Consider the following 27,544-nt stretch of genomic DNA (forward strand, 5'->3'; position numbering starts at 1 on the left):
GGTCTGGTCTGGGGTCTGAATGAGTTTAGGGGTCTGAAGGAGGATAGAGGTCTGGTCTGGAGTCTGAATGAGTTTAGGAGGTCTGGTCTGGGGTCTGAATGAGTTTAGGAGGTCTGGTCTGGGGTCTGAATGAGTTTAGGAGGTCTGGTCTGGGGTCTGAATGAGTTTAGGAGGTCTGGTCTGGGGTCTGAATGAGTTTAGGAGGTCTGGTCTGGGGTCTGAATGAGTTTAGGAGGTCTGGTCTGGGGTCTGAATGAGTTTAGGAGGTCTGGTCTGGGGTCTGAATGAGTTTAGGAGGTCTGGTCTGGGGTCTGAATGAGTTTAGGGGGTCTGGTCTGGGGTCTGAATGAGTTTAGGGGGTCTGAAGGAGGTTAGAGGTCTGGAGTCTGAATGAGTTTAGGAGGTCTGGTCTGGGGTCTGAATGAGTTTAGGGGTCTGAAGGAGGATAGAGGTCTGGTATGGAGTCTGAATGAGATTAGAGGTAAGGTCTGGGGTCTGAATGAGTTTAGGGGGTCAGTCATCTTACTTTTGGAGTCAGATCTAGTTTTTAATTCTTGATATAAATACTTATCCAAAGTTTTGAGACATCATTCTATTTTTATTTTACTTTTGGAGTTCAGCACCTGACTGCAGACCCTTAGTAAAACCAGTGGAGAACCACTGTCCTAGAAGATCTGCCTGGAGACCTCTAAGTCTGGCTCAGTCAGAGGAGCACTTACCCTTTGGGCTTGTGTGATCATCTTCCGGACCACCTCTTTGATATGAGGCTGGCCGTCGATGGGGGGCTGCATGTATACTGTTGCCCGGGTCACTCCTCTGTAGGCCATGGCATCCGGCCACCCCAAATCCAACTCTGGGATGGAGCAGTCCGACCTATCCGGCCAATATTCCAAGGAATGTGCAGCCCCATCTAGGGGGTCCTCTTCTCCCTCCTGCTCAGACTTGTCCCCGCTTTTTCTGGGGTGACTAGTGTCAGGGTCAAAGGGCTCCACCCTGGAGGGGATCTTGGCCAGCTCCAGCTCGGACAGGAAGTCCCTGATGTTCTCCTTCTTGACCACTTCATGGAAGGAGTCCTGGCCGGAGGAGACCAGGGCTTCCAGCGCCAGCCGCTGCTCCTCGCTGTAGTAGAACTCGGGCTTGCCCTCGCTGGATCTCCAGTTGACATTGTTATGATCCAGGCATTGGATCTGGGACAGAGCCATGGTGAGGGATCCACTAGATCCCGGAGCTTTGTATAGAAGTGCTGGGAGTCCCTGTGCAGAGAGGAGATCCCGGATCTAGTGGCGGCCAGCTCCGTTGCTGCTCTCGCCGTCACACACTCCCATGGTCCCGCAGTCAGTGGCGGCAGTGTGCTCCCCGCCGTCCCGCAGCCGGTCTGTCTACTATGTGCGCTGCCGCTCCCGCACTGGACAGGTAAGAGCGGCGGCGGCGGCAGGACTCAGCCCCGCCCACACACGTCACCCGGCCCCGCCTCCCAGCTCACGTGACCTATACTCAAACTGGACTGCTAAACTCCGCTCCTGCGTCCCCGGCTACTGATACACAGGAAGGATAGTGACACTGCTCACACCTCTAATCATACACCGATGCCACGCCCATGAGTACAGACCACGCCCCCATAACGGAACCACGCCTCCATACCCATTTAAGCCAGAGTGCCCCTATAATATCACCCAGAATACCTCCATAACAATATCAGCCACAGTGCCCCGTAATAGTATCAGGAAGAGTGCCCCATGATATCAGCCAGAGCGTCCCCATAACCATATCGGACAAAGTGCCTCCATTATATAATAAGAGTACCTCATAACAGTGCCAGACTATGTACCCCCATAACCAGAGTAATTATTAACAGAGTGCCCCCATTATAGTACCAGTGCTTGGCAAGAATATCAGCCAGAGTGCCCCATAATGGAACCAGTGCCCCATAACATTATATCAGACAGAGTGCCCCATAATGGAACCAGTGCCCCATAACATTATATCAGCCAGAGTGCCCCATAATGGAACCAGTGCCCCATAACATTATATCATTCAGAGTGCCCCATAATGGAACCAGTGCCCCATAACATTATATCAGCCAGAGTGCCCCATAATGGAACCAGTGCCCCATAACATTATATCATTCAGAGTGCCCCATAATGGAACCAGTGCCCCATAACATTATATCAGCCAGAGTGTCCCATAATGGAACCAGTGCCCCATAACGTTATATCATCCAGAGTGCCCCATAATGGAACCAGTGCCCCATAACGTTATATCATCCAGAGTGCCCCATAATGGAACCAGTGCCCCTTAACATTATATCAGACAGAGTGCCCCATAATGGAACCAGTGCCCCATAACATTATATCAGATACAGTGCCCCATAATGGAACCAGTGCCCCATAACATTATATCAGCCAGAGTGCCCCTTAATGGAACCAGTGCCCCATAACATTATATCAGACAGAGTGCCCCATAATGGAACCAGTGCCCCATAACATTATATCAGATACAGTGCCCCATAATGGAACCAGTGCCCCATAACATTATATCATTCAGAGTGCCCCATAATGGAACCAGTGCCCCATAACATTATATCAGCCAGAGTGTCCCATAATGGAACCAGTGCCCCATAACGTTATATCATCCAGAGTGCCCCATAATGGAACCAGTGCCCCATAACGTTATATCATCCAGAGTGCCCCATAATCGAACCAGTGCCCCCATAACGTTATATCATCCAGAGTGCCCCATAATGGAACCAGTGCCCCTTAACATTATATCAGACAGAGTGCCCCATAATGGAACCAGTGCCCCATAACATTATATCAGATACAGTGCCCCATAATGGAACCAGTGCCCCATAACATTATATCAGCCAGAGTGCCCCATAATGGAACCAGTGCCCCATAACATTATATCAGCCAGAGTTCCCCATGATGGAACCAGTGCCCCATAACATTATATCAGCCAGAGTGCCCCATGATGGAACCAGTGCCCCATAACATTATATCAGCCAGAGTGCCCCATAATGTAACCAGTGCCCCATAACATTATATCAGATAGAGTGCCCCATAATGGAACCAGTGCCCCATAACGTTATATCATCCAGAGTGCCCCATAATGGAACCAGTGCCCCATAACATTATATCAGCCAGAGTGCCCCATAATGGAACCAGTGCCCCATAACATTATATCAGCCAGAGTGCCCCATAATGGAACCAGTGCCCCATAACATTATATCAGAGTGCCCCATAATGGAACCAGTGCCCCTTAACATTATATCAGACAGAGTGCCTCATAATGGAACCAGTGCCCCATAACATTATATCAGAGTGCCCCATAATGGAACCAGTGCCCCATAACATTATATCAGCCAGAGTGTCCCATAATGGAACCAGTGCCCCATAACATTATATCAGCCAGAGTGCCCCATAATGGAACCAGTGCCCCATAACATTATATCAGCCAGAGTGCCCCATAATGGAACCAGTGCCCCATAAATATTATATCAGACAGAGTGCCCCATAATGGAACCAGTGCCCCATAACATTATATCAGCCAGAGTGCCCCATAATGGAACCAGTGCCCCATAAATATTATATCAGACAGAGTGCCCCATAATGGAACCAGTGCCCCATAACATTATATCAGTCAGAGTGCCCCATAATGGAACCAGTGCCCCAAAACATTATATCATCCAGAGTGCCCCATAATGGAACCAGTGCCCCATAACATTATATCATCCAGAGTGCCCCATAATAAAACCAGTGCCCCATAACATTATATCAGCCAGAGTGCCCCATGATGGAACCAGTGCCCCATAACATTATATCAGCCAGAGTGCCCCATAATGGAACCAGTGCCCCATAAATATTATATCAGACAGAGTGCCCCATAATGGAACCAGTGCCCCATAACATTATATCAGCCAGAGTGCCCCATAATGGAACCAGTGCCCCATAAATATTATATCAGACAGAGTGCCCCATAATGGAACCAGTGCCCCATAACATTATATCAGTCAGAGTGCCCCATAATGGAACCAGTGCCCCATAACATTATATCATCCAGAGTGCCCCATAATGGAACCAGTGCCCCATAACATTATATCATCCAGAGTGCCCCATAATGGAACCAGTGCCCCATAACATTATATCATCCAGAGTGCCCCATGATGGAACCAGTGCCCCATAACATTATATCAGACAGAGTGCCCCATAATGGAACCAGTGCCCCATAACATTATATCAGCCAGAGTGCCCCAAAATGGAACCAGTGCCCCATAATGGAACCAGTGCCCCATAATGGAACCAGTGCCCCATAATGGAACCAATGCCCGATAATGGAACCAGTGCCCCATGACAGAATCAAACCTAACACTTTTTGGGGTTCATGTCTGAAGTGCGCTGCGTCAGAAGGTTGGAGTGATTGGAGGGCACAGCAGGCGGGTGTTGGTCGCTGCTCTTGACATTTCTTCTGGTTTGATTTGCTCCTAATTTACGATGCATTTGCGCCATTTTAGTTGAGTTGCCAGATGATCTGTCGGCGGCAGATTTATCGTTGACACTTTTTGACCTCCATTCCGGAGTGCAGGGATTGATCTGTAGTGGAAATATCCTCAGTACTATATACTGTGCACACACTGGTTGTATACTGTGGGCTGTCTGCAGACAGGAGAGGAAGGCTTCCCATGCCCCGGGGGCCTCATCGCTTTGTGTGAAGCAGCAGTGACATCACCAGATGAGACCACTGATAGCGTGAAACCTGTTCCGCCAGGTAACATCCAGGTAGAACAGTAAACCCGAGGTGGGGCACGCAGTCAGTCACCTGCACCTCTACAGCCGCTTCTCCCCTTCTTTGCACAACTGGGTTCAGGGGCCCCCCATTTGTCAATAGGTGGTGGATATTCCTAAAGTGCGCCCATACACTGAACCTTGTACATTCCCTCTGCGCTCTGTATCAGCTGCACATAAGACACTCCAGGTGATAACAGCTCAGTAACGCTTTTATCTGTGACCGTCAATATGGCCGACTGCCAGATAGCGCCATAATAACGTGTCATTGTCACAAGGTCATCTTTCCTATTGCTGTGTATATAAGGTGTATCGTATCCTGTGCATTTACTCACTACACTGAATCCTGTACATTTACTCACTACACTGAATTCTGTGCATTTACCCACTACACTGAATACTGTGCATTTACTCACTACACTGAATCCTGTGCATTTACTCACTACACTGAATACTGTGCATTTACTCACTACACTGAATCCTGTGCATTTACTCACTACACTGAATACTGTGCATTTACTCACTACACTGAATCCTGTGCATTTACTCACTACACTGAATACTGTGCATTTACTCACTACACTGAATCCTGTCCATTTACTCACTACACTGAATACTGTGCATTTACTCACTACACTGAATCCTGTGCATTTACTCACTACACTGAATCCTGTCCATTTACTCACTACACTGAATCCTGTGCATTTACTCACTACACTGAATCCTGTGCATTTACTCACTACACTGAATCCTGTGCATTTACTCACTACACTGAATTCTGTGCATTTACTCACTACACTGAATACTGTGCATTTACTCACTATACTGAATACTGTCCATTTACTCACTACACTGAATCCTGTGCATTTACTCACTACACTGAATCCTGTGCATTTACTCACTACACTGAATCCTGTGCATTTACTCACTACACTGAATACTGTGCATTTACTCACTACACTGAATCCTGTGCATTTACTCACTACACTGAATACTGTGCATTTACTCACTACTCTGAATACTGTGCATTTACCCACTGCACTGAATACTGTGCATTTACTCACTACACTGAATCCTGTCCATTTACTCACTACACTGAATCCTGTGCATTTACTCACTATACTGAATTCTGTGCATTTACTCACTACACTGAATACTGTCCATTTACTCACTACACTGAATCCTGTGCATTTACTCACTACACTGAATACTGTCCATTTACTCACTACACTGAATACTGTGCATTTACCCACTGCACTGAATCCTGTGCATTTACTCACTACACTGAATCCTGTGCATTTACTCACTACACTGAATCCTGTACATTTACTCACTACACTGAATCCTGTCCATTTACTCACTACACTGAATACTGTGCATTTACTCACTACACTGAATACTGTGCATTTACTCACTACACTGAATACTGTCCATTTACTCACTACACTGAATCCTGTGCATTTACTCACTACACTGAATCCTGTGCATTTACTCACTACACTGAATCCTGTGCATTTACTCACTACACTGAATCCTGTGCATTTACTCACTACACTGAATACTGTGCATTTACCCCCCTACACTGAATACTGTGCATTTACCCCCCTACACTGAATCCTGTCCATTTACTCACTACACTGAATCCTGTGCATTTACTCACTACACTGAATCCTGTGCATTTACTCACTACACTGAATTCTGTGCATTTACTCACTACACTGAATACTGTGCATTTACCCACTACACTGAATACTGTGCATTTACTCACTACACTGAATACTGTGCATTTACTCACTACACTGAATACTGTCCATTTACTCACTACACTGAATACTGTGCATTTACCCACTGCACTGAATACTGTGCATTTACTCACTACACTGAATACTGTGCATTTACTCACTACACTGAATACTGTGCATTTACTCACTACACTGAATACTGTGCATTTACCCACTGCACTGAATACTGTGCATTTACTCACTACACTGAATCCTGTGCATTTACTCACTACACTGAATCCTGTGCATTTACTCACTACACTGAATCCTGTCCATTTACTCACTACACTGAATACTGTGCATTTACTCACTACACTGAATCCTGTGCATTTACTCACTACACTGAATCCTGTGCATTTACTCACTACACTGAATCCTGTGCATTTACTCACTACACTGAATACTATGCATTTACTCACTACACTGAATACTGTGCATTTACCCACTGCACTGAATCCTGTCCATTTACTCACTACACTGAATCCTGTGCATTTACTCACTACACTGTATCCTGTGCATTTACCCACTACACTGAATCCTGTGCATTAACTCACTACACTGAATCCTGTGCATTTACCCACTACACTGAATCCTGTGCATTTACTCACTACACTGAATACTGTGCATTTACTCACTACACTGAATACTGTCCATTTACTCACTACACTGAATACTGTCCATTTACCCACTACACTGAATACTGTCCATTTACTCACTACATTGAATCCTGTGCATTTACTCACTACACTGAATACTGTGCATTTACTCACTACACTGAATACTGTGCATTTACTCACTAAACTGAATACTGTGCATTTACTCACTACACTGAATCCTGTGCATTTACTCACTACACTGAATCCTGTGCATTTACCCACTGCACTGAATACTGTGCATTTACTCACTACACTGAATCCTGTGCATTTACTCACTACACTGAATACTGTCCATTTACTCACTACACTGAATACTGTCCATTTACTCACTACACTGAATCCTGTGCATTTACTCACTACACTGAATACTGTGCATTTACCCACTACACTGAATCCTGTGCATTTACTCACTACACTGAATACTGTGCATTTACTCACTACACTGAATCCTGTGCATTTACTCACTACACTGAATCCTGTGCATTTACTCACTACACTGAATACTGTGCATTTACTCACTACACTGAATACTGTGCATTTACTCACTACACTGAATACTGTGCATTTACTTACTACACTGAATACTGTCCATTTACTCACTACACTGAATACTGTGCATTTACTCACTACACTGAATACTGTCCATTTACTCACTACACTGAATACTGTGCATTTACTCACTACACTGAATCCTGTGCATTTACTCACTACACTGAATACTGTGCATTTACTCACTACACTGAATCCTGTCCATTTACTCACTACACTGAATCCTGTGCATTTACCCACTACACTGAATACTGTGCATTTACTCACTACACTGAATACTGTCCATTTACTCACTACACTGAATCCTGTGCATTTACTCACTACACTGAATACTGTGCATTTACTCACTACACTGTATACTGTGCATTTACTCACTACACTGAATCCTGTGCATTTACTCACTACACTGAATACTGTGCATTTACTTACTACACTGAATACTGTCCATTTACTCACTACACTGAATACTGTGCATTTACTTACTACACTGAATACTGTCCATTTACTCACTGCACTGAATACTGTGCATTTACTCACTACACTGAATACTGTGCATTTACTCACTACACTGGATACTGTCCATTTACTCACTACACTGAATCCTGTGCATTTACTCACTACACTGTATCCTGTGCATTTACCCACTACACTGAATCCTGTGCATTTACTCACTACACTGAATCCTGTGCATTTACCCACTGCACTGAATACTGTGCATTTACTCACTACACTGAATCCTGTGCATTTACTCACTACACTGAATACTGTGCATTTACTCACTACACTGAATACTGTGCATTTACTCACTACACTGAATCCTGTGCATTTACTCACTACACTGAATACTGTGCATTTACTCACTACAGTGAATCCTGTGCATTTACTCACTACACTGAATCCTGTGCATTTACTCACTACACTGAATCCTGTGCATTTACTCACTACACTGAATCCTGTGCATTTACCCACTACACTGAATACTGTGCATTTACTCACTACACTGAATCCTGTGCATTTACTCACTACACTGAATCCTGTGCATTTACTCACTACACTGAATTCTGTGCATTTACTCACTACACTGAATACTGTGCATTTACCCACTACACTGAATACTGTGCATTTACTCACTACACTGAATACTGTGCATTTACTCACTACACTGAATACTGTGCATTTACCCACTGCACTGAATACTGTGCATTTACTCACTACACTGAATACTGTGCATTTACTCACTACACTGAATACTGTGCATTTACTCACTACACTGAATACTGTGCATTTACTCACTACACTGAATCCTGTCCATTTACTCACTACACTGAATACTGTGCATTTACTCACTACACTGAATCCTGTGCATTTACTCACTACACTGAATCCTGTGCATTTACTCACTACACTGAATACTGTGCATTTACTCACTACACTGAATCCTGTGCATTTACTTACTACACTGAATACTGTGCATTTACTCACTACACTGAATCCTGTGCATTTACTCACTACACTGAATACTGTCCATTTACTCACTACACTGAATACTGTGCATTTACTCACTACACTGAATCCTGTGCATTTACTCACTACACTGAATCCTGTGCATTTACTCACTACACTGAATCCTGTCCATTTACCCACTGCACTGAATACTGTCCATTTACTCACTACACTGAATACTGTGCATTTACTCACTATACTGAATACTGTCCATTTACTCACTACACTGAATCCTGTGCATTTACTCACTACACTGAATCCTGTGCATTTACTCACTACACTGAATCCTGTGCATTTACTCACTACACTGAATCCTGTGCATTTACTCACTACACTGAATACTGTGCATTTACTCACTGCACTGAATACTGTGCATTTACTCACTACACTGAATACTGTCCATTTACTCACTACACTGAATACTGTCCATTTACTCACTACACTGAATCCTGTGCATTTACTCACTACACTGAATACTGTGCATTTACTTACTACACTGAATACTGTCCATTTACTCACTACACTGAATACTGTCCATTTACTCACTACACTGAATACTGTGCATTTACTCACTATACTGAATTCTGTGCATTTACTCACTACACTGAATACTGTCCATTTACTCACTACACTGAATCCTGTGCATTTACTCACTACACTGAATACTGTCCATTTACTCACTACACTGAATACTGTGCATTTACCCACTGCACTGAATCCTGTGCATTTACTCACTACACTGAATCCTGTGCATTTACTCACTACACTGAATCCTGTGCATTTACTCACTACACTGAATCCTGTCCATTTACTCACTACACTGAATACTGTGCATTTACTCACTACACTGAATACTGTGCATTTACTCACTACACTGAATACTGTCCATTTACTCACTACACTGAATCCTGTGCATTTACTCACGACACTGAATCCTGTGCATTTACTCACTACACTGAATCCTGTGCATTTACTCACTACACTGAATCCTGTGCATTTACTCACTACACTGAATACTGTGCATTTACCCCCCTACACTGAATACTGTGCATTTACCCCCCTACACTGAATCCTGTCCATTTACTCACTACACTGAATCCTGTGCATTTACTCACTACACTGAATCCTGTGCATTTACTCACTACACTGAATTCTGTGCATTTACTCACTACACTGAATACTGTGCATTTACCCACTACACTGAATACTGTGCATTTACTCACTACACTGAATACTGTGCATTTACTCACTACACTGAATACTGTCCATTTACTCACTACACTGAATACTGTGCATTTACTCACTACACTGAATACTGTGCCTTTACTCACTACACTGAATACTGTGCATTTACCCACTGCACTGAATACTGTGCATTTACTCACTACACTGAATACTGTGCATTTACTCACTACACTGAATCCTGTGCATTTACTCACTACACTGAATCCTGTGCATTTACTCACTACACTGAATCCTGTGCATTTACTCACTACACTGAATACTATGCATTTACTCACTACACTGAATACTGTGCATTTACCCACTGCACTGAATCCTGTCCATTTACTCACTACACTGAATCCTGTGCATTTACTCACTACACTGTATCCTGTGCATTTACCCACTACACTGAATACTGTGCATTTACTCACTACACTGAATACTGTGCATTTACTCACTACACTGAATACTGTGCATTTACTCACTACACTGAATACTGTCCATTTACTCACTACACTGAATACTGTGCATTTACTCACTACACTGAATACTGTCCATTTACTCACTACACTGAATACTGTGCATTTACTTACTACACTGAATACTGTCCATTTACTCACTACACTGAATACTGTCCATTTACCCACTACACTGAATACTGTCCATTTACTCACTACGCTGAATACTGTGCATTTACTCACTACACTGAATCCTGTGCATTTACTCACTACACAGAATACTGTGCATTTACTCACTACACTGAATACTGTGCATTTACTCACTAAACTGAATACTGTGCATTTACTCACTACACTGAATCCTGTGCATTTACTCACTACACTGAATCCTGTGCATTTACTCACTACACTGAATCCTGTGCATTTACCCACTGCACTGAATACTTTGCATTTACTCACTACACTGAATCCTGTGCATTTACTCACTACACTGAATACTGTCCATTTACTCACTACACTGAATACTGTCCATTTACTCACTACACTGAATCCTGTGCATTTACTCACTACACTGAATACTGTGCATTTACCCACTACACTGAATCCTGTGCATTTACTCACTACACTGAATACTGTGCATTTACTCACTACACTGAATCCTGTGCATTTACTCACTACACTGAATCCTGTGCATTTACTTACTACACTGAATACTGTGCATTTACTCACTACACTGAATACTGTCCATTTACTCACTACACTGAATACTGTGCATTTACTTACTACACTGAATACTGTCCATTTACTCACTACACTGAATACTGTGCATTTACTCACTACACTGAATACTGTCCATTTACTCACTACACTGAATACTGTGCATTTACTCACTACACTGAATCCTGTGCATTTACTCACTACACTGAATACTGTGCATTTACTCACTACACTGAATCCTGTCCATTTACTCACTACACTGAATCCTGTGCATTTACCCACTACACTGAATACTGTGCATTTACTCACTACACTGAATACTGTCCATTTACTCACTACACTGAATACTGTGCATTTACTCACTACACTGAATACTGTCCATTTACTCACTACACTGAATCCTGTGCATTTACTCACTACACTGAATACTGTGCATTTACTCACTACACTGTATACTGTGCATTTACTCACTACACTGAATCCTGTGCATTTACTCACTACACTGAATACTGTGCATTTACTTACTACACTGAATACTGTCCATTTACTCACTACACTGAATACTGTGCATTTACTTACTACACTGAATACTGTCCATTTACTCACTACACTGAATACTGTCCATTTACTCACTGCACTGAATACTGTGCATTTACTCACTACACTGAATACTGTGCATTTACTCACTACACTGGATACTGTCCATTTACTCACTACACTGAATCCTGTGCATTTACTCACTACACTGTATCCTGTGCATTTACCCACTACACTGAATCCTGTGCATTTACTCACTACACTGAATCCTGTGCATTTACTCACTACACTGTATCCTGTGCATTTACCCACTACACTGAATACTGTGCATTTACTCACTACAGTGAATCCTGTGCATTTACTCACTACACTGAATCCTGTGCATTTACTCACTACACTGAATCCTGTGCATTTACTCACTACACTGAATCCTGTGCATTTACTCACTACACTGAATACTGTGCATTTACTCACTACACTGAATCCTGTGCATTTACTCACTACACTGAATCCTGTGCATTTACTCACTACACTGAATCCTGTGCATTTACTCACTACACTGAATCCTGTGCATTTACCCACTACACTGAATACTGTGCATTTACTCACTACACTGAATCCTGTGCATTTACTCACTACACTGAATACTATGCATTTACCCACTGCACTGAATACTGTGCATTTACTCACTACACTGAATACTGTGCATTTACTCACTACACTGAATACTGTGCATTTACTCACTACACTGAATACTGTGCATTTACTCACTACACTGTATCCTGTGCATTTACCCACTACACTGAATACTGTGCATTTACTCACTACACTGAATACTGTGCATTTACTCACTACACTGAATACTGTGCATTTACTTACTACACTGAATACTGTCCATTTACTCACTACACTGAATACTGTGCATTTACTCACTACACTGAATACTGTCCATTTACTCACTACACTGAATACTGTGCATTTACTTACTACACTGAATACTGTCCATTTACTCACTACACTGAATACTGTCCATTTACCCACTACGCTGAATACTGTCCATTTACTCACTACGCTGAATACTGTGCATTTACTCACTACACTGAATCCTGTGCATTTACTCACTACACAGAATACTGTGCATTTACTCACTACACTGAATACTGTGCATTTACTCACTAAACTGAATACTGTGCATTTACTCACTACACTGAATCCTGTGCATTTACTCACTACACTGAATCCTGTGCATTTACTCACTACACTGAATCCTGTGCATTTACCCACTGCACTGAATACTGTGCATTTACTCACTACACTGAATCCTGTGCATTTACTCACTACACTGAATACTGTCCATTTACTCACTACACTGAATACTGTCCATTTACTCACTACACTGAATCCTGTGCATTTACTCACTACACTGAATACTGTGCATTTACCCACTACACTGAATCCTGTGCATTTACTCACTACACTGAATACTGTGCATTTACTCACTACACTGAATCCTGTGCATTTACTCACTACACTGAATCCTGTGCATTTACTTACTACACTGAATACTGTGCATTTACTCACTACACTGAATACTGTCCATTTACTCACTACACTGAATACTGTGCATTTACTTACTACACTGAATACTGTCCATTTACTCACTACACTGAATACTGTGCATTTACTCACTACACTGAATACTGTCCATTTACTCACTACACTGAATACTGTGCATTTACTCACTACACTGAATCCTGTGCATTTACTCACTACACTGAATACTGTGCATTTACTCACTACACTGAATCCTGTCCATTTACTCACTACACTGAATCCTGTGCATTTACCCACTACACTGAATACTGTGCATTTACTCACTACACTGAATACTGTCCATTTACTCACTACACTGAATACTGTGCATTTACTCACTACACTGAATACTGTCCATTTACTCACTACACTGAATCCTGTGCATTTACTCACTACACTGAATACTGTGCATTTACTCACTACACTGTATACTGTGCATTTACTCACTACACTGAATCCTGTGCATTTACTCACTACACTGAATACTGTGCATTTACTTACTACACTGAATACTGTCCATTTACTCACTACACTGAATACTGTGCATTTACTTACTACACTGAATACTGTCCATTTACTCACTGCACTGAATACTGTGCATTTACTCACTACACTGAATACTGTGCATTTACTCACTACACTGGATACTGTCCATTTACTCACTACACTGAATCCTGTGCATTTACTCACTACACTGTATCCTGTGCATTTACCCACTACACTGAATCCTGTGCATTTACTCACTACACTGAATCCTGTGCATTTACTCACTACACTGTATCCTGTGCATTTACCCACTACACTGAATACTGTGCATTTACTCACTACAGTGAATCCTGTGCATTTACTCACTACACTGAATCCTGTGCATTTACTCACTACACTGAATCCTGTGCATTTACTCACTACACTGAATCCTGTGCATTTACTCACTACACTGAATACTGTGCATTTACTCACTACACTGAATCCTGTGCATTTACTCACTACACTGAATCCTGTGCATTTACTCACTACACTGAATCCTGTGCATTTACTCACTACACTGAATCCTGTGCATTTACCCACTACACTGAATACTGTGCATTTACTCACTACACTGAATCCTGTGCATTTACTCACTACACTGAATACTATGCATTTACCCACTGCACTGAATACTGTGCATTTACTCACTACACTGAATACTGTGCATTTACTCACTACACTGAATACTGTGCATTTACTCACTACACTGAATACTGTGCATTTACTCACTACACTGAATACTATGCATTTACTCACTACACTGAATACTGTGCATTTACTCACTACACTGAATGCTGTGCATTTACTCACTACACTGAATACTGTGCATTTACTCACTACACTGAATCATGTGCATTTACCCACTGCACTGAATCCTGTGCATTTACCCACTACACTGAATACTGTCCATTTACTCACTACACTGAATCCTGTGCATTTACCCACTGCACTGAATCCTGTGCATTTACCCACTACACTGAATACTGTGCATTTACCCACTACATTGAATACTGTGCATTTACCCACTGCACTGAATACTGTGCATTTACCCACTACATTGAATACTGTGCATTTACCCACTACACTGAATCCTGTGCATTTACTCACTACACTGAATACTGTGCATTTACCCACTACACTGAATCCTGTGCATTTACCCACTACACTGAATCCTGTGCATTTACCCACTACACTGAATACTGTGCATTTACCCACTGCACTGAATACTGTGCATTTACCCACTACACTGAATCCTGTGCATTTACTCACTACACTGAATACTGTGCATTTACCCACTACACTGAATACTGTGCATTTACTCACTACACTGAATACTGTCCATTTAATCACTACACTGAATACTGTGCATTTACCCACTGCACTGAATACTGTGCATTTACCCACTGCACTGAATACTGTGCATTTACTCACTACACTGAATACTGTCCATTTACCCACTACACTGAATCCTGTGCATTTACCCACTACACTTAATGCAGGTATGACTGGTATTGCCGCCTGGGTTCTTCCTGTACTGGGCTGTATACAACATTCTTGTGTAACGTGTATAATCTTTTTCTAAACTAAGCAGCTGCTGCGAGCCTCGTACCTCGCCATCACCTCACACACCCACCGCAGCTCCTCACTTATACACCTGAGTAAATCCCAAAATCAGCACTGGAGTAACTGTTACCGGAGCTTTTCTCCTGTGTGAGGAGCTGAGCAGCAGTGCTCGGGGAGAAGTATCCAGCGGGGTGACTGACCACTGTGCGCCCATAAATGTGCCAGCCAGCGTGCCCCCATAACAGTGGCCGTCCTCATAGTCCTAGGGACATAATGCAGTCCAAGCTTTTGTTCCCTTTTCCCCTGAATGGTGTTTGCTGCCCAAGTCCTTGGTATACAGTAGTGTACTGTGTGGTTTAGTGGCTCAGTTACTGGTGTCCAATGGTTAAGTGCCCGGCCACAGACCAGCAGTTCAGTACCACAGTGTCGGGGCTGCGGTGGTTTAGTGCCCCAGCCTCTGTTGTCTATTGACTTGGTGCCTTGACCCCACATGTCCAATGGTTTGGAGCCCATTAGATATTTTAATAGTTACCTAAGGGTTAGACTTACCATTGGTGCAGCCCTTGCAGGTGCACAGGGGCCCGATAAGCAAGCACTATATAAGGGCACCAAGGGTCCCGTGGCTGAAAATGACTCATAGATTCCAATCCATTTGATGAAGGATTAGACTGGAGAGTCATAGTAAGGGACGAAAAGCACAAAAATGAGCCCTTCACTTTTGATACAGCAAGGGGCCTGAATACTATTTTTGCACAGGGGCCCCTCTACCGTCTTTGTCCACCCCTGAATTAAGAGTTAACCACAGCTACCCAGCCTATACACACTGATCTGCCAGAGAATATAACGTGCTGAGACTTTAGTCTGGGATTTGTTATCTGAAACAAAGATTTCATAGAATGGTGCCAAAAGACTGCAAATCCCAAATTCTTTCTCAGGTTCTGAGCTGGAAAGAGATTAATGGGCAGGATTGCACTTGGCGGCAGTGCACAGCGCTGTGTCTACCATCGGATCACCACAAAACATATCTGCTGGAACGGTTCTGGAGACTTCTTCCAGAGAAGTAAAGCCCAAAGCAGTGCAGCTAGGTAATAAACCAGGATGAAGCTTGCGGCTTGGCCAAGGACTGGGGTTTGTCACTTTTGATATCATCTAATGCCTGATAAATATTTAGACTGCCTGAGTCAACAGGGTCTGTGTCACATAGAGGTCTAGAAGAGTAGAAGTAACCTCACCACTTTCTGATTAAAAAAAATGGTCCGTATAGTCCTTCTAAGTAGACCGTAGAAAGGCAACAAAATCTCTCTTCACAGTGGTGGTCGAGGAAACATCTGCTGGTTTCTGGACCCAGAGTGGTGGACGACAGTCTTCAACTTGAAGAGGACACAAGGTCCAAGTGATCGTCTGATCCATTGTCTTATATCTGATAATTTATGTCTTACAGATGCCGTTGGGTGTGTTGTTCCTGAGGAGTGTGTCAAGGTTTGTGGAGCTGAAGTTGGCTGCTCTAATATTGCCTACCCAAAGCTGGTGATTGAACTAATGCCCAGTGGTAAGAGAACATCTCCACTCCCTGATAGACATGACATTGGTTCAATCTGTTATAACATGCCTGTCTGGTTTATTTGTCTTTTCTTATTGCCTCCTCCCTCCTTCTCATGGTCAATGCAAATGATTCTCGAAGGTCTTCGTGGTCTGATGATCGCAGTCATGATGGCGGCTCTCATGTCTTCCTTGACCTCTATATTTAACAGCAGCAGCACTCTCTTCACGATGGACATCTGGAGGAAAATCAGAAAGAACGCCAATGAGAAGGAGCTTCTTCTGGTGGGAAGGTTAGTTGGATCTATGGACCATCAGTACTGAAACCTGTAGAATGGTAGGATCTTTTAGGATCAAGACTTCCTCTGTTAGCTAAACCCATGAGTGGCGTTCATTGTGTCCATCAACCCTACAACATCCTCGGTGTGATGAAATCCTCATGTTTTTACTTAGGAACCTCCTCCATTAGTTAAAGTCTAGAGATCATCCAAATCAAGTCTAGTGCACACTGGCGGTGAAATCAATGGATGCAATGGAAATCCATTGGCTTATCACATAGTGGCTCCAAGCAGAGGACTTACCACTGTTTTTCCGCCATGGTCAGCTTACCTAAGTTGGCGGGGGGGGGGGGCTGTAGTATGAGAAGGTGGTCCCCAATTTTTTGCTTGCCTATTGTGAAAATGTCTACTTTGCACCAAGATTATTTCCAATTACTTAAAAACAATCATCAGTTTTGAGCTGATCTTGAAGACTAGGGTGCAGAGACTAAGTTCTTTAACCTTAACTCCCGCAAAGTGGTGGTGACTATCCCAGTCAGAACCAAGCTTGTGATCACCGGTATAGCAACAGATTGGTGGCAATAGGCGCTAAAGAAGAAAAAGTGAAGTCAGAAATAGATCCAAGGGTCATCAACAGAAGAGTGGTCAGGATGAGAGAACCTTGCCAATGGATCGAGCCAGGAGTAGAAAGACAGCTACTAGACAAACAATCTCAAGGGCAAATGAGAAGCGAAAGCAAGGAACAAGACCAAGATCAGGATTAGAGATGAGCGAATTTTTCAAAAGTTCGATTCGGCTGATTCGCTGAATTTTACAAAATAAATTCGCTTCGTGACAAATTACTTCGTCACAAGTAGTGGGTGCAATGGCAGGGAGCTGCGATAGCACCTCTTCCGTCATTGTACCCATCAGATGCCGCGTTCATAATGATCGCGGCTTCTGAGTGTAAAAACTGTGTGAAATGAACATAATATTTTTTTTAAATCAAACTTACCGCGTCCATTTGTTCGCGACGGGCCGCCGCCATCTTGCTTGAAGATCTGGAGCGAAATCTCGCACGGCACGAGATTACATCATCACGCCGGGATTTCGGTCGAGATCTTCAATCAAGATAGCGGCTGGCGGCCCATCGCGAGCAAATGGAGAAGGTAAGTATGACTTTTTTGGTTTTTTATACTATTTCAGGTTAAATCGAATTGCTTACATGAAGCACGAAAAAATTCGGCTTCGAGGCGAATCGAATTAACCCTGAAATTCGCTCATCTCTAGTCAGGATAAGGGTCAATCAGGAGTTAAAATTAGGATACCAGGAGTGCAAGAATGAGAGACAGGCTAAGGGTAGAACCACAGTCTACAGAAAAAACATGGCTGGATGATTTTGCCTGATGTCATCATCAGCAGATGATGGATGTTGTGGCCACGGCTGATGTCAGGACGAGGAGAAGATGCGTCCAGTTGCCTATTGTCAGGAACTTATGGCTGGAGCTGGGCGAGGCGATTAACAAGTGGATATAACTGAAATGACATCAGAGAATGTCTCAAGGACTTCGGGAATGAGTAGGTTTTAGGTGGGTGGCTCTCTATCTGGTGGAGCCCCTCCACTCCCTGTCCCTCCACTGACTGGTGTAGATCAGTTTACACCCGCAGCCCTCTGCTTTATGAGTTACCTGAAGTTAAAAGGAAGATTTACATCTAGTAATTATGTAGTGAGGGGCAGAAGCCTTGTGTGCTTCCTTCAACGGAAAGTGATTTATAACTGATGGTTTCATTGCATTATTATCAGGTGTAGATGGGTGCCAGTCCTGGTCTCAAAGCCATACATCAAGGTCAAGGTCACATCTAGAGATGGCCTCGCGGTTCGCCCGGCGGTCTTTTCGCGGCGAACTTTGCTCGTTCGCGATTTGCCAAACATGCGAACATATGGCGATATTCGCACGCGCCATGTTTTTATGCATAGCGCCGAAATTTGACCCATGACACATCCATAAGGTGGTACAGGACAGCCAATTGAGATGTTTCGGCACACGGACGCACCCCCTACATTATAAATAAACCTGATCTGGCCGCCATTTTACATTCAGTCTTTTGCCAGTGTAGGGAGAGGTTGCTGTGTGGAGCAGGGACAGGCTGTTAGGGACAACAAACGCTAGATAATAGGGCCACAAAAGTCCTTTTAAGGAGGACTGGTATAGGTGGGCTATCGATAGGTGTGATATAGAGGGGTGTGATATACTTATAATATACTTTCTAAAAAAGAAAGTATATTATAGTGCATTTATATTGTGCAGCAGTTGTGTGCGGTTCTGCGGGACAAACACTATTGGAATAAGTAATTGCAACTGGTGTGATTTACCAGTTGCCCCCCCAAAAAACTGATTGAAGCGGGGTGTTATGTACCAATAATATACTTTCTATATAGTGCATTTAGGTAGTGCAGAATTTGTCTGCGGTTTTGCTGCATTACCGCATCTAAAAAACACTATTTTAACAAATAATTTCTACTGGTGTGATTTACCAGTTGCCCCCCCAAAAAAACAGATTAACCCCTTAGGGACCCATGACGTATCGTTACGGCATGCATCACGAGTCCTTAAGGACCCATGATGTACCGGTACGTCATCTACGGTGATCGGAACACGGTGCCTGCTCAAATCATTGAGCAGGCACCACGACTAAATGCGCGAGGGGGTCCCGTGACCCCCCCGTGTCGGCGATTGCCGCAAACCGCAGGTCAATTCAGACCTGCGGTTTGCGGCTTTTTATTGTGCGGGTGGCGGTAGTCGGCGGTGCCATCGGGTCCCCATGGGGCTGTGGGGGGGACCTGATGGCATGGAAGGCAGCGCGATGCCTCTGTATCAGCACCCTCCTCACTCTCTGCTGTGTGCACCCCCAAAGACACCACCACCATAGCCCCTCCACTCAAGTCAGAGGAATTATTTTCCCATACATTCCTAGACCTTACCGATGCGCAGCCATTCTTGGCATTGGATGAGGAAGAGGAGGTAGCAACGGCCGCCACGCAGCGGTCTGACGACAGTACCCAGATCAGCCCAAGGTGCTGTTGCTGCCTACTCCGAGATCTCTAATGTCAGTGGTGGTGAAGGTGAAGAGGAGAGGAGGAGAAGCAGGCAGAACTCACAGTGCACAGGAGGCAAAAAGCAGACTGCAAATGTATCTGGAGCGAGCCATCTACCATGCACGGTCACATCTGGCATTCCCAGGACGCCGCCACATGGCTCCGCAGTGTGGGCTTTTTTTTAACGTGTCCACTGCAGACAATAGTGTTACTATCTGCAGCCTGTGCTGTCAATGCATAAGTCGCGGTAAGCCCAACACTCACCTAGGGACGACCGCCTTAAGAAGGCACCTGGCCTCCCATCACCGAGCCCAGTGGGAGGAACATCGTCAGAGCCCACAAAGCCACACTCCCGGCACTCCACGTCCTGCCTTCTCTCTCCTCCCATTTGTCCTCCACTCCACCTTCCACCATGCCGTCGTCGCGTTCATCTGGAAGAAGGCAGGCTTCCGTGGCCCAAATGTTCGAACTTAAAAAGTTGATGACTCCGGATAACCCTCTTGCCCAACGGCTGACCCCTGGCTTGTCAGAACTGCTAGCCCGCCAACTACTGCCATATAAACTGGTGGACTCGGAGGTCTTTAGAAGATTTGCAGCCATTGGCACACCACAATGAAAGGTCTCCGGAAGGAAATATTTCTCCCAGAAGGGCATCCCAGAGCTATATGGCCACGTTCAGTGGCAAGTGAATGTATCTCTGGCACACAGTGTCGGTGCCAAGATACATCTTACCACAGACACGTGGTCTAGCAAACATGGGCAGGGAAGGTACATGACTTTTACTGCCCACTGAGTGAACCTTCTGACGGCTGTCAAGCATGTAACCCGTGGCACCCGTGTGGATTTGGTGTTACCGCCACGGATTGCATTCAGGCCTGCCTCTTCTTCTCCTCCTCCATCCTCCGTCTCCTCCTCCTTTTCCATTGCTACCGCCTCTTCCGCTGCACCACCCAAGCTCCCAGAACCTATTCGACGTCCCAGGTGAGACGTTGCCATGCTGTGCTGCGGCTGTTGTGCCTGGAAGCCAAGAGCCACACCGATCCTTTCAGCTCTGCGGTCACAGGCCGATCAGTGGCTAACCCCGGTCAATTTGACAGTTGGTAAAGTGGTGTGCAACAACGATACCAATCTGTTGAGCGCGCTGAAACAGGGAAAAATGACACACGTGCCATGCATGGCACACGTCCTGAACGTGCCAAATACCCCCAAGGTTCCACGACGTCTTGTGGCAGGCCAGGAAAATCCTTGACCATTTTACAAAATCTTACACGGCCAGGGCTCGCCTTGCTGACGTTCAGCGGAAACACCACTTGCCCGTCAGACGTCTGATTTGTGACTGCCCGACGCGTTGGAACTCCACCTTCTATATGCCTGATAGGCTGCTCCAGCAGAAACTACCTGTACGAACTCTACAGCAGGACAGGTTCTGGGGGGAGCTTAGTTTTTTTTCACCAGTACCAGTGGCTGCTCATGCGCGACGCATGCAGACTTCTGCGGCCATTTGATGAGATCACCAAGCTAGTCAGTCGCAGCCAGGGCGCCATCAGTGACATCGTACCTTACGCCTTCTTTCTGGAGTATGCATTGCGTCGTGTCATTGATCAAGCCGTTGAGGAGCAGAAGAAGGAAGATGAGGAAGTCGCAGTGCTGAATGAATTCCCAGGGGGGCTATTCCATCTGAGACAAGTCAGCAGGAGTCTGAAGAGGAGTCAGAGGAGGATGGTGCCAGGGTGGATGAGGAGGAGCAAGAAGAGCATGCTTTAAACTTTTCGGGGATCCTTGGTGTTGTCCGTGGATGGGGGGAGGAGACCGAGGGCGACATTCTCCTGGGCGACGAGCAGGAGCCAGGCCGCTCCACCCCTTCCAATTTAGTGCAAATGGGGGCCTTCATGCTCCAGTGTTTGAAGAGGGACCCCCGTATAAAAAGCATAAAGGGCAAGGACCTGTACTGGGTGGCAACGTACTTAGACCCCCAGTACAAACACAAAATGGCAGACATGTTACCAGCATCACAGAGGGCTGTCAGAATGTAGCATTTCCAGGCCTTGCTTCGAAAGATGCTGCATTCTGCTGTTGTGGGCATTGGCAGAGTAATTTCCACCCACAGGGAAATAGTTGCGAGTACCAAACCTACAGCGCCTGCAAGAAGAGGGCGGTTTGAAGATGTGTTGGTCACTTCGGATATGAGATCATTCTTGCAGCCAACCCATCGACAGCCGCCCTCCGGATCCAGCCTCAGGGAACGCCTAGACCAACAGGTGTCCGACTACATCGGGTTAACGGCCGATGTGGACGCTCTGAGAAGCAAGGAACCCCTTGACTACTGGGTGTGCAGGCTTGACCTGTGGCCAGAGCTGGCACAATTTGCCATAAAACTCTTGGCTTGCCCCCTCGTCGAGTGTCCTGTCCGAAAGGACGTTCAGCGCAGGAGGGGGGATCGTGACCGATAAGCGCACTCGCCTAGCTCACAACAGTGTGGACTACCTCATATTTCTAAAAATGAATGAGGCATGGATCTCGGAGGAATTCAACACCTGTGACGACCACGTTTAGGTGAACTTCCTTATGCCAGCCCACACATATCCGCCACCACAGAGAAAAAAAATGGTCCCTGTCTTATGTAAATACAATGGCATAAAAGGCCTTTTCTGTCTGGTGAATGCCTAATATTTGGGGCCACGGAGGAATTCAACACCTGTGACGACCACGAATTATCGAATTTCCACTATTACCATTTGGGGTTTTTTCAAGACGGGGGATTTCATTAGCCATGTTTTTAATCCAATTTTATATTTTTAGTTCTTTTAAACATATGTATTTGACATGTATTTGTACTGGCCTGCAGTAAAATTGATATCCAATCACCGTCCGTCTAATATACCTCCAGCCACACTTGATCTTTTATGTACGTTGAATGCATAATTTTTGGGGCCTGTAATCTAACTGGCCAACAGTAAAATTGTTATACGGTGACCGCCTAATGTACCTCCAGATACGTAATCACTTGATGTTTTCTGTCCAGTAAATGAATACATTTTGGGGCCTGTAGTCCACTGGACTGCAGTAAAATTGATATCCAATGACCGTCTAATATACCTCCAGCCACATAATCACTTGATGTTTTCTGTACAGTGAAAGTATAATTTTTGGGGCCTGTAATCTAACTGGCCAACAGTAAAATTGTTATACGGTGACCGCCTAATGTACCTCCAGCCACATTATCAATTGTTCTTTTCTGTACGGTGAATGAATAATTTTTGGGGCCTGTACTCCACTGGCCTGCAGTAAAATTGATATTCCATGACCGTCTAATATACCTCTAGCCAAATAATCACCTGTTGTTTTCTGTCCGGTGAATGCCTAATGTTTGGGGCCTATACTCCCGTGGTCTAAAATAAAAAATTTCTAGGCTCCAGCAGGGCACATTTTTGACAGTTTCCCTTTAAGACACATAAAAATGGCCCCTGATTAAATTACATATTTTTTGTAGGAATTTTTGCCATTGATCCCCCTCTGGTATGTCACTGTCCATGTTGTGGGATGATTTGTGCTCTTCTAGTAAGTATTTGGTGGCTGCAAATATGACCTGAAGGTTTTGCCATTAAAGTGAATGGGGCCCGCCGCGAACTTGCGGTTCGCGAACATTCGATCGCGTTCGCGAATCGTCCCGGCCGATCTTCGTCCATCACTAGTCACATCTGATGCTGGGAAAATTGGTCTGAAGCTGCAATTTCAAAATGTCCCTGAATAATGATCATAGACAGGATCAAAGAGAGGACACCTTACATCTCATTCCTACAATATTATGTAGAGGTACAAGATTTCCAGAGAATGTCATGCAAGGACTATAGAGACTTAATACTTGCCTAAATTTGGTGTACTGCCCAGGAGTGCACTAGAGATGAAGCTGGAAACGACAGATACTCTTTTTTTTTTTTTTTACTTAGATCCCATAGTGGGGCACCTAACCTTCCTCCTGGATCACAAGCTGTGGCCATAGACCGAGTGATGTTTTTATTTATCTCGTCTTATGTTTTTTGGCTTCGATGTGCACCCCGCCATTCTGCGTCAGTGTGAATTCCGCAGGAAAGCTGAGAGGAAAACTGACTAATTCCAAGGCCAGTTTGGTCAGACTGGGAATGAGGTTTGGTTTCCTCGTATATTATCTATTTAGAGATCTTTAATTAGACTAATTACATCCTGCCTGATAAATTACATGTGTCAGACAAACCACCGACGTGTTCTTTCCTTTATCTGTCATACACATTACACGTATGCTGGCCGAACCTACTGATTTTGGCCAGACCTCCAATAATTTAATGTGTATGGGGGCCGATTTCAGGGGAGAGGGGAGATGAGAATGGGGCTGTTGAATTTCAACATGCCCGATCCTATTTTTTAAGGTAGGAGCTGAGTGGCATGTGTATAAGGGATGGAGGGGAGAGATGTGGCCACAGTGCACCCGTACCAATAATAACCACAGCGCCACCATTAGAATGACGTCCATAGTACTCCCAATACATCTATGTTATGCACGTCACTGAAGATTCCACTAGGACTTTCCGTGGAGGAAAAGGTCTCAAGGCAAAAAGTGGTGCCCCCTACTGGCTCAGATTCATACCACTATAACATATGGCTATAAAGTGGAATGATAGAATTGCTTGCGGTCATCACTAGGGGGAGCTGAAGAACGTACTGCATACTGGTTTATCACTGAGTTGTATGTATAAACAGTAGTCAATGAGCTCCCATCACCTACCACTATGTCAAAAAATGGAGCTCTGATGCCATAAAGATGTATTAAGAACTAAAACACATCTGGTAGCTCTTCTTCAGACCTACAGGCTTCATCATTACATGACAGACTCTGAGATTCCTGGTCAGCTTTGGCAGATATATATCAGCCAGAAGATCACACACATCTAGGTCACTGATTATACTATAACCTCCAAACGTCTGCAATAGATAGATCACAACCTGAGCAAGTCGCTTCATGACTGAGTCTGACAGTAAAATACACGGACGCGGAGGTTTACGTGCGGCAGAAAAATGACTGTCACTGCCAGGAAGAACTACACAATATACAGTCGTGGCCAAAAGTTTTGAGAATGACACAAATATTAGTTTTCACAAAGTTTGCTGCTAAACTGCTTTTAGATCTTTGTTTCAGTTGTTTCTGTGATGTAGTGAAATATAATTACACGCACTTCATACGTTTCAAAGGCTTTTATCGACAATTACATGACATTTATGCAAAGAGTCAGTATTTGCAGTGTTGGCCCTTCTTTTTCAGGACCTCTGCAATCCGACTGGGCATGCTCTCAATCAACTTCTGGGCCAATTCCTGACTGATAGCAACCCATTCTATCATAATCACTTCTTGGAGTTTGTCAGAATTAGTGGGTTTTTGTTTGTCCACCCGCCTCTTGAGGATTGACCACAAGTTCTCAATGGGATTAAGATCTGGGGAGTTTCCAGGCCATGGACCCAAAATGTCAACGTTTTGTTCCCCGAGCCACTTAGTTATCACTTTTGCCTTATGGCACGGTGCTCCATCGTGCTGGAAAATGCATTGTTCTTCACCAAACTGTAGTTGGATTGTTGGAAGAAGTTGCTGTTGGAGGGTGTTTTGGTGCCATTCTTTATTCATGGCTGTGTTTTTGGGCAAAATTGTGAGTGAGCCCACTCCCTTGGATGAGAAGCAACCCCACACATGAATGGTCTCAGGATGCTTTACTGTTGGCATGACACAGGACTGATGGTAGCGCTCACCTTTTCTTCTCCGGACAAGCCTTTTTCCAGATGCCCCAAACAACTGGAAAGAGGCTTCATCGGAGAATATGACTTTGCCCCCGTCCTCAGCAGTCCATTCACCATACTTTCTGCAGAAGATCAATCTGTCCCTGATGTTTTTTTTGGAGAGAAGTGGCTTCTTTGTTGGCCTTCTTGGCACCAGGCCATCTTCCAAAAGTCTTGGCCTCACTGTGCGTGCAGATGCGCTCACACCTGCCTGCTGCCATTCCTGAGCAAGCTCTGCACTGGTGGCACTCCGATCCCGCAGCTGAATCCTCTTTAGGAGACGATCCTGGCGCTTGCTGGACTTTCTTGGACACCCTGAAGCCTTCTTAACAAGAATTGAACCTCTTTCCTCGAAGTTCTTGATGATCCTATAAATTGTTGATTGAGGTGCAATCTTAGTAGCCACAATATCCTTGCCTGTGAAGCCATTTTTATGCAACGCAATGATGGCTGCACGCGTTTCTTTGCAGGTCACCATGGTTAACAATGGAAGAACAATGATTTCAAGCATCACCCTCCTTTTAACAGGTCAAGTCTCCATTTTAACCCAATCAGCCTGACATAATGATCTCCAGCCTTGTGCTCGTCAACATTCTCACCTGAGTTAACAAGACGATTACTGAAATGATCTCAGCAGGTCCTTTAATGACAGCAATGAAATGCAGTGGAAAGGTTTTTTGGGGATTAAGCTAATTTTCATGGCAAAGAAGGACTATGCAATTCATCTGATCACTCTTCATAACATTCTGGAGTATATGCAAATTGCTATTATAAAAACTTAAGCAGCAACTTTTCCAATTTCCAATATTTATGTAATTCTCAAAACTTTTGGCCACGACTGTACAGTATTACTGCGGGTTAACAGAAGAAATATAAATATTCCATTTTAGGAAATACTGAGTTAATGGAGGAGATGCCCCCCCATTCAGGACCCTCATCTATGAGCCATTCTTGGTCTGGAG

At 44.3% G+C, this 27,544-nt stretch overlaps 2 protein-coding genes across 4 annotated transcripts in view; one reads left to right on the top strand and one right to left on the bottom strand.

Annotated features, from left to right (window-relative positions):
* FAM83G (family with sequence similarity 83 member G) overlaps window positions 1–1,528 on the bottom strand; it is a 30,710-nt gene extending 29,182 nt beyond the window's left edge. Inside the window, exon 1 of the mRNA XM_040439459.1 lies at window positions 720–1,528. Coding sequence (XP_040295393.1) covers window positions 720–1,202 — 483 coding nt within the window. The 5' untranslated portion in view covers window positions 1,203–1,528. The remainder of the gene's footprint in view (window positions 1–719) is intronic.
* The window catches only part of SLC5A10 (solute carrier family 5 member 10), a 109,916-nt gene that overhangs the window by 70,023 nt on the left and 12,349 nt on the right, over window positions 1–27,544 (top strand). For all 3 annotated transcript variants that reach the window (XM_040439461.1, XM_040439462.1, XM_040439460.1), the window contains 2 exons: window positions 17,332–17,439; window positions 17,572–17,722. In XM_040439461.1, the coding sequence (XP_040295395.1) occupies window positions 17,332–17,439; window positions 17,572–17,722 (259 nt within the window). The remainder of the gene's footprint in view (window positions 1–17,331; window positions 17,440–17,571; window positions 17,723–27,544) is intronic.

This window comes from Bufo bufo, chromosome 7, assembly GCF_905171765.1.
Source record: "Bufo bufo chromosome 7, aBufBuf1.1, whole genome shotgun sequence".
NCBI classification, from domain to species: Eukaryota; Metazoa; Chordata; class Amphibia; order Anura; family Bufonidae; genus Bufo; species Bufo bufo.